Source organism: Zea mays, chromosome 8, assembly GCF_902167145.1.
Source record: "Zea mays cultivar B73 chromosome 8, Zm-B73-REFERENCE-NAM-5.0, whole genome shotgun sequence".
Classification (NCBI taxonomy): domain Eukaryota; kingdom Viridiplantae; phylum Streptophyta; class Magnoliopsida; order Poales; family Poaceae; genus Zea; species Zea mays.
In genome coordinates, this window is record NC_050103.1 from 172198137 (window position 1) to 172214393 (window position 16257).

Consider the following 16257-nt stretch of genomic DNA (forward strand, 5'->3'; position numbering starts at 1 on the left):
CTCCTTTGCCGAGTGCCTACTAGAGCTCTCGGCACAGGGACTGGCGGTGGGGCCCACTGGACCAGTCTTTGCCGAGGGCCGCACACTCGGCAAAATTGGCCTCTTTGCCGAGTGCCACAGAAGGCACTCGGCAAAGGATCCGTCACCGTCACTTGCGCGTGACGGTGACTTTTCTTTGCCGAGTGCCCGACAAAAAGTACTCGGCAAAGAGGCTGTTGCCAATGTACAGTTCGTCAAGCGTTCTTTGCCGAGTGTTACACTCGGCAAAGCCTTTGCCAAGTGTAAAATAGTCTTTTGCCGTGTGTCTCAGACACACGGCAAAGGAGCTGATTCCGGTAGTGTGCCATTGGTAATAATAATCGTTTTAATTGTTTGCCATGTTGCCTCCCAACCCCGCGACCATCAATCGGTGCCCCACTGGTAATAACAGGCTGCCACCGCACTTCCTTTCCTTCAAGATTTGAGTGCGAGTCGCATTCCCAAAAAAAAAAATCGTGTCACGGCATCGGAAACGTCGCCGTGGTCTTGTCGACGCTGTTATCCTGAATCTGCGCTGCCCTTCTCCTCTCCCGTGGTTAAGCAACCAGAGGTTCGTCCATCCGGTAGCGTAATCGGCACAAACTTGAGAGCCTAAAGCCAACTCCAGTCTCCAGCAAACAAAAGAAGCACCGTGTACAACAGATATGCAGATGCAGCATTACATGATGGTTACCCGTACAGACACGCGCACGCTCAAGAAGTCAAGACTCGTCGCAGGGAAAATGAAGAAAGAATACAGGTTTATAGGAGGGCGGTCAGAGATCTGGGGCTCTTTTTGGCTTTACAACGGGAGGAGGCTGGCAGGACGATCCATGGCGGACGCATACACGGCATGGCACAGAGAGATAGAGAACAGTTGTGACGCACTTGGTTACACGAAATGGTAGCAGAGATATGTGGGAGTAATAAAATATGATCGATCGTGTAGCAAGTAAAATGGCTGTCAGGCCAGGAGCCAGAAGTTCTTCTGCCACCGGGTGCTGACGAGGTACCCGCCGACGGCCTTGCTCTGCTTCCTCACCGCCAGCGTCAGGCACTCCGCCTGGTCGATGCACTGCTCCACGAACTCCTCGCTGCTGCTCCGCAAGAAACTGTAAAAAACAAGAGAGAAAGGATTACAGCACCGGAATTCCAATAAGACAGACAGACAGACAGAAAGGGGTATGGTAATGGTATGGTGCCCATCGAATGGGGCTTACCAGCTTAGCCAGCGGTAGCAGGGAGACGGCCTGCCCTGGCCGAGCACCAGCACGGAGGCCTCCAGCTTCTTCACCTGGCTGAGCACGGTGCCCAGCTTGGGGCCTTGGATCACCAGGGCTTCAACCTCCACCTACCATCATTCACACACCCAAATAAAAAATCTCTCTTCGTGAGCCATCATGACCTTCAACCTTCATGCATTTACAGGCCAGAACAAGAGACAGAGGAACAGTTGATGCATGCACCTCTGCTGTTTGTCACACTTAAGCAGGCAGGCAGGTGCACAGACAAGAAAATAACTATGCATGGCTTTTGATCGAAGCAAACAAAAACAGGACAGCAGAGCGAAAGAGATTGCGTTTCATAATGATGGGGTTTATGGTTTCAGATTTTAGGGGACCATGTCCATGAAGGACATGCAGAGCCCCACACTCTGTGGCTTACCGCTCACTTCTTCTTTTGTGTTTTGGTCTGTCTCGGATCTAGATCCTGATCCATGCATACACGAAAGTGGATCCTGATCTCATCTGTGATCTCTCAAACTGGCTACAAGTGTAAAAAAAATGACAGTCTTGAGGCATCAGGTGATGAGTGCCTTCTCCAGATCACCTAACAACCAGAATCCCCCCCCCCCCCTTTATACCATGCAGTGCAGTAGATATATTGAGCATTTTGCTGGTGTCATTGTTTAATTTTAACTAACTCGTACTTATTCTCTTGTTGGTGTAATCTATCGTTTTCAGTAGTGTACTACTGCCTCAGTTCCAGAATAGTATTTATTTTAGTTCTTAATTTTTATGTCTATATTCAAATAGATGCTTATATATATATATATATATATATATATATATATATATATATATATATATATATATATATATATATATATATATAACATACACTAATTATTGTATAAATCTACTCAAAAGCCAAAACGAATTTTATTTTGGTACAAAGGGAGTTATATCTTGGTACAAAGGGAGTGTTATTCTCCTGTGCATGGATCCAAGCATATGGTACCAAAAGAAGGTTAGCTGTAGCCAAAGTTGGTGCGAATGTGCACTAGTACTAGTAACGAGCAGCTAATTATAACCAAGCTTCCACTCACTAGTCAGCAAACGCAAGTGCATGTGTGTCTGCAGATGCGCACCTCTGGCCTGGACGCCTTGCAGAGCGTGCCGAGCGAGTTGGCGAGGGAGGAGGCCTCCTCGCCCCTGCTACAGCCGCCGCCGGAGGCGGAGTGCGGCAGCAGGACGTGGAGCAGCGTCAGGAAGTCCCCCTTGCTGGCGACGTGGGTGAGCGCCCACATCATGGCGTGCTTGGAGCCCGAGGTGTCGTCCACCACCACTATCACCCGCTTCCTCGCGGCGGCAGAGGCGGCCTCCGCCTGCTGCTTCACGTCGTAGTCGTCGTACCCGCCGCAGTAGCCCCTCGCGGCGGCGGCCCGCTTCCTGGACCACCGCCGGGAGCCCCTCCTCTCCGCGCAGTACTCCTTGTGGCCCAGCTGCTGGCCGCCGCAGACCCCTTCGTCGCCGCCGTTGCTCGCGCTCAGCTGCCTCAGGAAGCGCTCCTCCGCGCTGCTCGCCATGTACCAGAGCTTCGTCTTCGTGCTGCAGCCGCGCACGATGCAATGCGGTCGCAACTGTGTGCGAGTGCGGGCAAAGCGAAGCTTAAGGTGGCGTGTTGGTGCAAGCTCTGCACGGACGAGGACGACGAGTACCGTCGACTCAACCGTGTGCACCGTGCGGTGTGGTATGGGCGTATGGGCTTATGGCTACGTGCAGAGGCCAGAGGGGGAGAGCGGAGCGGATGGACGGCGAGGCGGAGCAAAGGACAAGGCCGCATAAAAGCTGAGATGGTCACGATCTTATTGGAATAGCAGCGCTATCGTCACCTTTATTAAATGGTACTACTACTCCTAGCTGCGAAAGAAAGTAACCTGCAGCTTAGTGCATGTATTTTTGTCAGACAGTGAAGCGCAAGAATCTATCAACCATATAAACATAACATAGCTCTAAGTCAACTAATTCTAAGTTTATGTATAAAACTATTCATTCCGACAGAGTTCTAAATGTGGATATTATCTTATATGAATTAAATCAAATAGATTGATATTTTTAATTATAGAATTACATTCTTTAGACAGGGAGAATAATACAATAATTTTATTTAGTTTTTTCTATGTATATTATTTTTATATTAATTATAATTTAAAAATAAAGAGGTGAATGTTGTTTAGACCTTGTTTGAATGCACTATAGCTAATAGTTAGCTACTAGCATTAGTCAAAAACATCTTAACAGCCTATCTAATAGTTCAATATTAACTACTTTTAGTAAATTAGTTATTATTTATATGTCTATTTGTTAGCTAGTTAATATGCTACTAAATATTAGCTGTAATGTATTTAAAAACCTTTTGATACGGTAAATCTTAGCACTTTTTTATATAGAATTTAGTTAGATTTTCAAAAAAAAAAGATAAAGTAGCTGAAAGCTGAGGATGCTAGTACTATCAGCAGAGCATGCATACGGGTAAATTAAACAGAAAAGGAGTGAACAGCACTCTGCCGCACCTGCGATGTATATATTATATTGATTTGCAGTTGATCCATCAGCTGATTTCTCAACGCTGGCTTGATTCAATCTATTATTTTACTGCAGCTGACGGTGTAAAATTTTACTCGAACGAGACAGGGATGAGATTCCCGTGTCGCTGCGGTAGAGTAGAATATATATGTGATTCGTGTGTCTGAGGGTAGATTCGTCTTTGGCATTACCAAATTTCACATGCGTACGGATGTTCTGGATGGGTGCCCGGCGGCGAGGGAATTCGATTGGTATCGTTAGCTCCAAAGCCGTGATGGATTGGTCAATACGGCATCAATCGCTCGCAATGTGCGGGTTTCTTGGCCGTATCTCCGGAGGTGTCATGTGTACATTTGGGCCGGGCTTAATGGACTGACACGAAGCACGAAAAAAAGCACGGCCCAAGCACGGCACGGCACGAAATCATTTCGGGCCGGGCCGGGCCGCCCCGGCCCGATGTATCGGGCCGTGCTTGGGCCGATGTCGAGGCCCACGGGCGGGCACGAGCCCGACCCGTTTAAGCAGACCCGAAATGGCCCGTTAACAGGCACGAAAAGGCCCGAAATGGCTGCCTCCACGGCCTCGGCAGCGGCAGGCCGACGGCGCACTTGTCCACGGCGGATGGGCCTAAGGCGCGGCCCATTTCCCAGAAACCCTAAAATGCCGAGTCCTCTTGCTCCCGTCCCGTGTGGCCGTGTCCCGTCCCCGTCCAGCCGCCGTCTCAGCCTCCCAGGCGGCCAGGAGGCCCCCAGCTCCAGCGCGACCGCGACGGCGCGACCGAAGTAGCCCCTGACGGCTGCGCCCTGCGTCCTTGCGCGAGCGCGACGGTCACCAGAGCCGCCTCTGCGCCCCTGCTCGGCGGAGTCGCCCCTGCTCGACAGAGCCGCCCCTGCTCGGCGGCGCGCCTGCGCCCTGCCGGCCTGCTCTTACGAGCTCCAGCGCGAGACGGCGAGAGTGCGCGACGCGCCCTGCGCGGCTGCGCGGCCTGCGTCCTGCGACTGCGACCCAGCTGTTGCCTGTTGGTCTACCAAATGTGTATTTCGGGCCAAATTTGTAATTCGGGCCTTTACTATTTTCGGGCCGCCCGTTTAAAGCCCAGCAAGTTTAGCTATATACGGGCCGGGCCGTGGGCCGAGGGGTCGGCCCGTGAGCCGGCACGGCACGCCCCGAATTTATTATTGGGCCGGGCCGGCCCGAAATTAAACGTGCCGGGCCTTTTCGGGCTTGGGCCAGGCGGCCCGAATGTACACCTCTACTGTACTATGCGTTTCAAGTGCCTTTTTACTACTGTACAGTAGTACTTCCTATGTTCCTGTCGTTACGAGAAATAAGCTGGTCAAACTATTTAAAATTCAATTAAATTTATAAAAAATATATGAATACATTTATTGTAAATACAGATTTATGAATCAATCTAATAATATTAATTATATCTTATAAATACGAACATATATATATATATGTTTAGTTTTTTGGAGAAGTAATGATGACAGTTAAAAAAAGAACAAAGAAAGTACTCTACCGTCCTAGTAACTAAATAAATACAGTTTTGCTCCATGTGCATGTGGTAGCTGGTGACCCAACCTACGTGGCTACCCGGCTAGCGTATGCGTTTCGGGTCAGGTTAGCTCAAGAGAAAAAAAAATAGACACTGCCCATTTCCTCAGCAGAAAAGAATAGACACTGCGCGAATTAACGCCATTTCTCGCACGATGCTGCTAGCGACTTGAACCAGCCGAGCCGATGGACGACACGACAGGCAAGCGGGCGAGAACGTGGCATGGACGGACGGCTCCCGCTCTGGTCATCTGCATGACCGCATGGCAGCAGCAGGCTGCAGGCCATGGCTTCCCAGCCGTTAGTAGCGTAGGAAAACAGGAGTGGATATTTAAGGGGTGTTTGGTTTCTAGGGACTAATTTTTAGTCCCTATATTTTATACCATTTTAGTTCCAAAATGTCAAATATAGAAACTAAAACTATATTTTAGTTTCTATATTTAGTATTTTATAGACTAAAATGGAATAAAATGAAGGGACTAAACATTAGTCCCTAGAAACCAAACACCCCTTAAACTATTGAATATCCGTATCCGTTAACACTTTATGTATGTACCTACGTATGTATGTATTCGAGATAGAACGAGTAAAAAACAGAGCGAGCACAGGCCAGATAGGATAATTTGATTCAAGTAGAAATCGAGATATTGCATTATTGTCACATGATTCAAATGGCTGATCACGGGTGGGGATTTATCCAAACGATCGCTTTTCTTGGCTGCGTGCCTGCGTGCATCCAGAAAAAAGGCGGAAAGGGACCACGTGGCGTGTACATGCACGCATGACTTTGATCAGTGTGCGCTTTGATTAAACTAATCGTCTGACCTTAGATCGGCAAAGTCCCCAGGTTAAAATGCGTGTGTCCTGGAGGGTACAACGTACAAATCCGCACGCATCGCAGTTTGCGCCTTCCTGATCGAAAGGCTGCCGTCGCCTCGCTGATATTTTTTTCTTTCTACTTGGCTCGTGTCGTCGTCACTCACCGCTGGCGGTAATAATGATTTTGGGGCCAGCTTTTCTGCGACCAACGCTAGATGCAGCGTGTGGGCCGGCCGGTGCAGCAGTACTGCAATACAATACTACAGATATATACAGGTGGGCAACACCCCAGACGTGAGGGTGAGACGGTGAAAGCAAAAATACGGTCGGCTTCCCAGTTCCCACCGACGGCGCGCACCCGATGCCCGCGCTCGCGCGTCCGTGCGCCGCACAGTAGTAGTACCAGGCTACCAGCGGAAGCCCCGTTCGATTTGACGTCCCCGTGCTGAGCTCGCCTGCTCCGGGGACCATCGCTCGCTGCATGCACGAGACCATATCAGAATCGGACGGAACGGGCGTAGTATAGGAGTAGGACAGGAGGAGCCGAGACAAGGAGGGGAGCGTGCGGCCGGCGGTGCCCAGCGGAGCGGAGCCTGCGACGGCGCCAGGGCCTGACAGCGGACTTGAATGCACCCCGGGTATTTCGCTTACTCCAGCCCTGGTCCCGGACCGCAGCCTGGTCCCGGCGCATGCCATGGCCATCCACCCCGCCCGCCCGCCCGTCCAGCCCATCGACGGCTCGTCGTGTGTGCGGGCCCTGTCACGGGCAATGGTACTCGAGTTCGCGACTGTTTCGACCCAGCAGGTGCAGGTGCAGCTTTGCCCAATACTGCAGGCTGCGTGCGTCCACTGTTGGCGCGTGGCAGTGCAAGCTGGCAGGTTGTACTACGTACCGTGTAGTAGTACCGCGGCTTTTTGTTTTCAAATGCCGGAAGGGCTTTCGTCGTTCAGGAGTCCGGACAGCGGAGAAGCACAAGTGCAAGTACGACAACGTTTCATTTTTTGTTTTTTTCCCTCCTTTTTTCTCTGCGTTTTCTCAGAATCTCAGCTAACAATTCAACGGATGGAACGCGCACCACCACACGCTCGCATGGAAGTGGAACGCATGGAACGCGCACCAGAGACGACGACCGGGTCGGCCCATGCGTCCTCGCCGTCCGTCCGTCAAACGGGCCGCTGGTGCCATGGAGGAAAGGAAGGAATACACGGATGGATGGATCACCTCCTGGGCCTACTCACGTTGGCCCATAAACGTTATGATTTTTTTTGGATGTGGCCTGCTGTCTGCTGCACTTGCTCGTCCTCTATTTTATCGGGGTTGTTCACTGAACCACATCATCATCGGAATCTTGCAACCGCTGCACTGCGCATGTTGATTGAGAGATGCGAACGGTCAAACCTGACCGAGTACCCAACCCAAGGCACCAACACAACGGTGCTTTGCATCAGGGTCTTTGCACACTGCACAGTGCACACAGGAGTTGAGGGCTGGCAATTCACAAAGCATGCGCTGCGGCGTGCCACTTTCTCAGCAGCCACGCACAAAAAAAAAGCCGGACAAAACGAACGATGCCAATTGCCACCGCGCGGGTACGGTGGAGCCAAAACCGCCAGTGCAACCGCACACGGCAGCCGGCGGCGGACATGGCATATCACGGCCGCGTATGCCCGCTCCGATCCATGGCGCAGCGAGAACATGGCACCGCCCTCCATCCGGTCCCGACCCGACCCTTCATCCCGCTCCAGCCCGTCGTCGTCGGACGGACGCTGCCGCAACGTCAATGCATGCGTCCTGGGCTCCTGGCTTGTGTCGTGTCCGTCCCCGTCCCGCTCCTGCCGTGCCCCCCCCCCCCCCCCCCCCCCCCCCCCCCCCCCACACCCCGGTAGATTTCGCTCGCCCCAATACTGAACCGCATCATCATGGCCCGGCCGGCAAGCTGCGGCCGTTCCATCCATGATCCACCTGACACGCAGGAACCTCACGTCTCCTACTACTCGTCTACTCGTGCTCCGCGATCTTTACATCCTACACGCAGGAGTAGCCATGCAGCTGCCCTGCCCTGCCCGTGACTGCGACTGCGACCAAAGGCGGAGTACTAGTTCGCTGCCGGCGGCTCCTCGCGACCGGCGCAGATAATTAGTACTACTGATTCTGAGATCGTGTTGCCCAGCCCACCGGCCGGGCCATGGGGGCGGCTCAGTTAAGCCGGGGTATTAGCCATCATGGCATGTCCAAAAAGGATCAGAGCAAATAATAAGGCGGCAGCCTTCCGGGGGGCAGCTAGCTGTCTAGGCCTGGCCGGGCGCCCTACGAACGCAGCACCATCATGAACCCCCCTCGTACCGCCACTCCTCCGCTCGCGCTCTCTGATTACCCACAGACCTGGATGAGCACACTGCACAGTCTTACTAAGCATCTTCAACAAAATATTCTGCTCCTAAAATTTTCTTACTAAACAGTCTTATAAGGTTTAGGGCACCAACAAAATATTCAGCTGTAACGGTAAAATCTAAAATTTAGATTATAAGGTAACCCGCTACAGTGTAGCATATTTGAGGTAGTTGATAGAGTGCACTATATTTTCTTGACCAAATTTTATAAAATGAGGTATTGTTGGAGTAGTTTTTACTATGTGGAGGCCTTATATTTCAATTGATGCACTAATTTAAGACATTGTTGGAGATGCTTTAAGAGCAAGTATAATAGGGCACATATAGTGGTGTTTAACGTTGAGACTTTTGAGGTGTCTAAATAGGGTATTTGCAAAAAAAAAATCGTAAAGTATGAGCGGAAGAGACGTGTCTGACTCGTAACCAAATAGCAACAGACGCCTCACTTTAACTGTACGAGTTCGTTGTTTGTTCTATCAATCCGATGTTGTACAGGCACCTGTACGTTTCACTGTTTTCTTCTATTCTTTGAAATGGAAAACAACCTAGGCGCCAAGTCATTCGGCCTCAAACCCCCCGCCCAAGCATTACCCGGAAGGAAACATTAGAGCCATCACCAAACATAATAATGTATGTGGATGCCGCAAAGAAGTCTATCAGCCTACTGTTGTTAACACCCACATATATGCTACGTGTTTGTTTCTAGTACATTTTACATCACGATTCGCGCATATATTTTGGACGGGAGTTCATTATGGGCGGTGTAGATATGGCCGCCATTACGCTTTGTTTCGAAAAAAGGAATTTTGCCTGCTTCGGGCTTTTGGGCAGGCATAGTTGCGGGTATAATTACGGCCACGAGTGAGCATGATGGGACTCACTTGAGAGAGCAGCAGACTTTGTCGCTTCATCATCCATGTGGCTGCTAGGCTGATCGAGCAAATCTTAGGCCGAGAGGCCTTTATGTACAATTGATCCTGAATTATATGAGATTTGTGATGACAAGTTTATTCTAGTTAAAGATGCAAGAATAAAAAATTGGCAATTGTCCTTCAGAAGATGGCTAAATAATGAAAATGAGATTCGATGGATATCAATTTGCGGTGATTGTGAGAACTTCGAGTTTCAAGATTCTCCTGACACTGTTCAGTGGAAATGGGGAGGGAAGAAAACCTTTACCGTTAAATCAATGTATAACAGTTTATCAAACAACATCTCTGATCTTGGCAAAAAGCACATTTGGAAAAGCAAGGTCCCTCCGAAAATTAAAATTTTTATGTGGTTCCTAGAGAATAACAGGTTGTTGACTAAGGATAATTTGATTAGGAGGAAGTGGTCTGGGGACCCTTCATGTTGTTTCTGCCCTCATGCTGAAAACATTGAGCATCTCTTTTTCACTTGCCCTATTGCTAGAGTGATCTGGGGAACTGTGGCGAAATGTCTGGATACTCATCATATTCCAAACAACGTGGAGTCTTGCTATAGGTGGCTTCGAAAACACCTCAACTGGGACAATGCTGTTCATGTTATTCTGATTTCAGCAATTTGTTGGGCTATCTGGAAAGCCAGAAATAAAATGTGTTTTGATCATGTGCTTGTAAATTCTCCTAATGAGATCATATGCCATGCGGGTGCTCTTGTGTCTTCTTGGGCAGGGCTTAGCAAGAAAGAGCTCCAGGACCTTCTGCAAGAGGGCGCCAAGATGCTGGTGCGTGCTGCAAGTGCTAGAGGAAATCGGATCCTCGGGTCGGGCGATGAGATGGAAGGGATGCTGCAGCCACACGGGCGTTGAGTCATGACGTGACTGCTCGCCTGGTGTTAGCTTTGTCAGGAACTCGCTCTATTTTGCTGCCGTCTGTTATGTCGTATGGTCTGGTACTTGTGTGATGTAAAACTCTAAACTCGTCGGTTGGCATGTTGCCTGGTAGGGGACCCGGCTGTTCTGAGTCATCCGATGCGGATTGGCTCGTCAGCGCTTCTGTTTGTGGGTTCTTCCTGTTATTTTGCGTTGGTAATGTGGAAACTATCTGAACCACTTTGTATTTCTGTTATGACAATAATAGAAATGGGGTCCTCCTCTCGTCAAAAAAAAAAAGCAAAGTGAGATCACTTTTTCAAAAAGCTCGAGAGACAGGACCGGGATAAGTAGGCAATAGGACAGCGAAATTCAACGAATGGTGGCAGCAGGAAACCTCCAAGGGACCCCACTTCCACTTGGCTGACAAACAAGGGGAGCCACACCGCTTTTTCGGTGGGAAACAGCTGCGGTCAAAGTGTCAAACCGATGACAACGGTTAGGGCTAGTTTGGGAACACTAATTTCTTATGGGATTTTCATTTTCCCAAGGGAAATTAGTTCATTTTCCCTTGGGAAAATGAAAATCCCATGAGAAATTAGTGTTCCCAAACTAGCCTAGGGGTTTAACCACCCCCACACTCCAGCGGAGCACACGTTAAGCTTGGCGAGCACGAGGCAGTGTTGGAGTCGAGCAGCCACGACCGCGACCATGGTGGCTCTGCTGCCGCTGCTTCTGCCTCCGCCCCCTTCCTCATCATCACCCTTCCCCCTCCCGTCTAGACACGCATCATTGCGCTACTGCGAGCTGCTCTCCTAGCTCCCGTTTCTGTCGCGTTGCCCTCTCGTGCTCTGCTCCCCCTCCCCTACCCTCCCTTACTGGCTGGCTGCTGCTCCTGCTCTCGTCTTCTTGCTTGCCGTGCCGCCGCACCACGCTCTTGCTAGCTAGGTAGCTATATATAGCCAGCCGAGCAGGCTTTCCTTTCCCAATTCAAACAGTGAGACGGCGGCAGAGGCAGACAACGCCGCCATGAACGCCTTCTTCACGTCCCTGGCGCGCGGGCTGGACGAGCTGGGCCGTGCAGGCGGGCTGTCGTCGCTGCCGGCTCTGCTGCGGGCGGCGTCGCTGCTCAGGGGGCTGCACTCGCAGCTCACGCTCATGGTCGGCCAGCTCCACCTGCCGCCGGGCGGCCGCTGGCTCGACGAGTACATGGACGAGACCGCCCGCCTCTGGGACGCCTGCCTCGCCGTCAAACTCGGCCTCGCCTCCGTCGAGCGGTATTGCGCAGCGGCCTCGTGCGCCGCCGCGGCGCTGGATGACTGGCTCCAGGATCCCTCCCCTCTGTCCAGTAGCCAGGTTGGTTCTTCCTTCCTTCCATTGGGACGTCCTGCGATGCGATCGATTGCAACTGTCGGTCGTTTCGTTCGTGCCTGCCTGCCTCTGCTCTGTTTCTTTCTCTCTGAAACGTCCGTTTGTGGTGCGCACCATCATCGCTATGGTTTGATTGGCGCGCGCAGGTGATGCGGGCGATCTCCGTGTCGAGGAGGGAGGCCATGGCCGCGGAGGAGGAGAACCGCGCGCTGGCGGACGCGAGGATCGCGCCGCTCTCGCTGCAGCTGGACGAGCGGCTTCTGCTGCGCGCGACGGACGCCAGGCTTACGGGCTTCAACGGCTTCCGGGGGCTGCTGCACGCGCTCCACAACGCGAGCTCGCTCCTCCTGCTCATCCTCGCCAGCGGCGCCGTCTCGTGCGCCGCCGCGGCCGGCGGCCCGTGCGGCGCGGACGACGCCGGGGCCGGCTTCGTGGCGTCCATCGTGATGCTGCAGCAGCGGATGGCGGAGGAGGCCGCTGACGCTGAGTCCGACGGGCCTGGCGCGCCCGGGATCGGGATGTGCGAGTTCCGGTGCGCGCGCGCCGCCGTGGAGGCGGCGCGGGAGGAGGTGGAGCGCGCCGCCGCCGCCGCCGCCGCCGCCGCCGCCGCGGCAGCGGGTCGCAAGTGCGAGGGCGGCGGTGTCGTGAAGGACAAGGTGGAGGAGCTCAAGGCGTGGCTGGACGTGCTACGGACCGGCACCCATAGCCTGGTGTGCCAGCTGGACGACTTCCTGGACGACATTGTGGAGGGAAGGAAGGAGCTCTCCGACCTGTGCAGCCATTGATGGATCGATCACGCCTCCTGCCCTGCCCCCGGTCGAGCCTCGGAGCTCCAGTGCCAGGATAAAGATCACCATCGTCATCACGAATTCACGTGAACGAATGAATGATGCTCGTTGCTTACCTGCATGGCTGTACCTGTACACGCAAATTAAAGTCAAATACGTAGGAGATGGAGAGGGCCTTGGCGCCTGTGGTCTCGCGGCATTTTGGTTGCCCATGATGCTGTTCCTGTATCGTTGCGGCTGCGTCTCTGCCATGAAAGGAGGAGGTATGGTATGATGGGCCGGGATGAGAGAGAGAGGTGGAGTTGGAAGACGAGAGACAACTGATCGATCAAAAGGTTGCTTCTTGTTTGTTCGCCTGGGCACGCAGAGAGTGTGGCCTAGGCTGGACCCCTGCCATTCATTCCCCGTGGAAAACTAATGGCAGCTTTGGTTGCTTCTGTCCTCCGTTCACTCGCTTTCTCGAAGCTCTCAGCTTCAACCTCACGAAAACTACACCCGGAGCCGGAGGCCGGAGCACTGGTTAATTAAAGACACAATACTTTAGTTAACCTAGCAATAAGCATAAGGGCATATACAATAGGTGTCTTAAGTTATGTCTTAAAATGTGTTTAGAGGATAAATATAAAAAAAACTCAAGACATGTATCTTGACGAATACACAGTGTCTTAGCTCTATATTCGAGACCAGAGGCTACTTGATTGGTCATTTTAATTTATTTAATACTCTGACTGGTATAATAAATATGGTAAGACATATGTTTTAGACATGACCACGGTATTATGTTGTGTTTTAGTTGTATCTTATACTTAAAGTATCGTGCAACAGTGTAGCTTGTACATGCCTAACTGCCAAGCCAATTCCTCGGCACGCCACCTAACAATCTCATCGGCGACACGACATTTTTTTTATATACACTTTGATTTGATGACAATAAAACAACGCGCGCAAGGCGCGCATCAAACACTAGTATGATGGATCCTGGGATGGTCGGACGGATGGGAAGACACGACCGGAGCGAAAACGCTGCCATGGCTTCCGCCCCGTGGCGCGCTTGTCGGGGTTGGACCGGCGGTGTCCCGGGCTTTCTGGAACGGCAGCGGGGATTGGCTGGCCTCACCGGGGGAGCAGCCCGGCTTTCTGCTGCGCATTCAAGAAAAAAGGACCTCTGGCCCTTTGCCGCCTGTGTCGCTCGCCCTCGCCCTCGCCTCCACCCCATCGCTGATCGGCCGCCGGGAAGAAGATGCAGCAGCTGGCGGAGCGGCAGATGGGAGCTGCCCATGGATCGCATCGATCGGCGGCAACCGAGTCGGAGGATCATGGTGTGAAGGAAAAGGAGGAGCTCCTCGGCGTCGGTCTGGGTTGAAGCCGGAATTAGGCACCAACGTTTCATCATGTTTTTTTTTTTTTCTTTCTCTGTCCCAGACGACGGACAGGCCTCATGAATCATGATGTCTCCGTGTCACTGTGTCGGTACTTGGCTACCAAGATTTGTCTTCTCCTGGGCCGTAGTCAAGACATGTTGACAACATCACCAGCCGTAGTACACAAACTATCAAGAACCACCGGTGGCATTTCCGCAATCATCTGTCTAAAAAAAATCTGTTGGTAGAAATAGATCCATTTTATTGACATATGACCTGAGATACCAATAGGGATGTAAGGCTATCTCTCTATCCCAATTCCCACACATATCTCAAACTCTCAAACTCCACTACGTAAACATTATAATCTATAATACAACTGCTGAGCACGAGCTAAGAGGCCTACATACGGGTTCGTATTATTTAACATCACTATTGATTCATCTGTAAGCTGTGGAAAACTTGTTGTGAGTTGTTTGTCCTAAAAAAACTGTTCGAAATTGTATGTTGTAAAAAACCTGAAAGTTGTTTGGTTTAAACTGCTACGAGTTAACTACTACGAACGGATTGTATGTTGTTTACATACACTTTGTTTAAAAATCGATTTCACATTTGTGCTTCCTGATATTTACAAATAAAACTTCTCCACTTGCTCCATTTTTAAAAAAATGCATTTATGTTTTATTTATTCTAATACTTAATTATTTTTAATGTAATTTTATTTCCTGTTTGTGGTGTCTCTCCGTTTATATATTGAATTAGTAAATCAATTTTTCAATTCCATTTTTAGTACTGAATTATTATAACACTCAATTATTTTATAATCTCCTATTTTTTATTTCATTTATTATAACAGTCAATTATTTTGAATCTCATTTCAATTCCTATTTACCGTATCTCTTTATTAATATATCGAACTTGGATAAACAGCCAAAGCAGGATCCAAACTTCTTTCAAATTTATACTAAAAACTGACTTTTCAATATTGTAACAAAAAACTAACCTCTCTAATTTAGTTTTTGTTTTTTAAAGCAGAAGTAGGTTCAAAAACTAAACCAAACACACCTGTAAATTGACATAGTACATATGGCTAGATTTTATAGCTGTCTATTATAAAACATTTTTTCATTCTAAACCGTAAGAAAATTAAAATTTTCTATATACTTATATAATATATAATAAAAATGATAACGATATGCTTAAAAGCCAAAATATTTTGTAATTTGAAGCAGAAGTACACAACTAAATATAAAACTTTACCATATACTTCCTGTTACTTGTTACGAGGTATATGAGATTTATGTGACCAAATAATGGTTCAAATATGAGAAGAAAATGAAAAAAAAACACTTATGCGAGAAATTGTATGCAAAGATATTTTTTACCGGCGGATGATATAGCCCCTGTTTGTTTCGGCTTTTCGCAGCTTCTGGCCACCAAAAGCTGCTGCGGACTGCCAAACACTCAGCTTTTCAGCCAGCTTCTATAAAATTCGTTTGGGTAAAAACCATTCAAAATCAACATGAACATATAATCGGTTGAGTCGTCGCAATAGTAGTAATCCGTCACTTTATAGATCCTGAGCCCCATGGACAACTTTAACTTTCTCCGCACGTAATCCTAATGATACTCAGATTCTCTACACAGCCAGATTCTCCCCACAGCTAGATTCTTGGAAAAGCTGGTTAGAAAAAAGCTGAACCAAACAGGCCCATAGTACGTTCTCCGTTATTTTCTATTTATTGTTTTTTAAAAAATAAATAACGAACGATAAATATTTAAGGTATTTAAGTTCCTTTTTATTTATCACGTTTTAATTTAAAAATATTTTTTTATTTATCATGTTTTAGTTTAAAAATAATTTTTTATTTATCATGTTTTAGTTTAGAAATACTTTTTAATTTATCTTTTTAATTTATCATGATTTAGTTTAAAAATAAACTAACAGACGATATAGAGATAGTACTTACCTAGTACGAATTGATTTCCCCACTGCCAGTAGATTTGTATTGACCGTTTTTTAAGTGTCGCCAGTGTAAATTACAGATTTCGAAGTGGCACCGGTGCAAACACCTTTCGCTAGGCGAATGAAATCATCGTCAGTAAAGATCAAACTCTACCACCAGTACAAATCCCGTCCCTGCGCTAGTCGGCGGGGCATCCAACATGGCCATGAAAGCAACAATAAAGCAGAAAAATAAATCTAAACAGTGCAGCATCACTTCGCCTAATAAATCTAAACAGTTGATGCAACAAGCCATGAGCACCTGATTCTTGATGTGTTTGCAAACATACGAAACTGACGGTACGCCCCAGTACAATTAACCTCATCCCTTCGCCTAATAGTT

At 49.3% G+C, this 16257-nt stretch overlaps 2 protein-coding genes across 2 annotated transcripts; one reads left to right on the top strand and one right to left on the bottom strand.

Annotated features, from left to right (window-relative positions):
* Nucleotides 1–624: 624 nt before the first annotated feature.
* On the bottom strand, nt 625–3046 carry LOC100193959 (Adenine nucleotide alpha hydrolase-like superfamily protein). The gene is made up of 3 exons (NM_001139028.1): nt 2390–3046; nt 1239–1369; nt 625–1130 (listed from the first exon to the last, which is right to left on the bottom strand). The coding sequence occupies exons 1-3, from the start codon at nt 2825–2827 to the stop codon at nt 983–985; spliced, it is 717 nt and encodes a 238-aa protein (NP_001132500.1). The 5' UTR covers nt 2828–3046; the 3' UTR covers nt 625–982.
* An 8346-nt stretch (nt 3047–11392) lies between these two features.
* LOC100384015 (uncharacterized) lies at nt 11393–12746 on the top strand. Its single transcript, NM_001176626.1, has 2 exons — nt 11393–11745; nt 11907–12746. The coding sequence occupies exons 1-2, from the start codon at nt 11419–11421 to the stop codon at nt 12543–12545; spliced, it is 966 nt and encodes a 321-aa protein (NP_001170097.1). The 5' UTR covers nt 11393–11418; the 3' UTR covers nt 12546–12746.
* Nucleotides 12747–16257: the final 3511 nt, after the last annotated feature.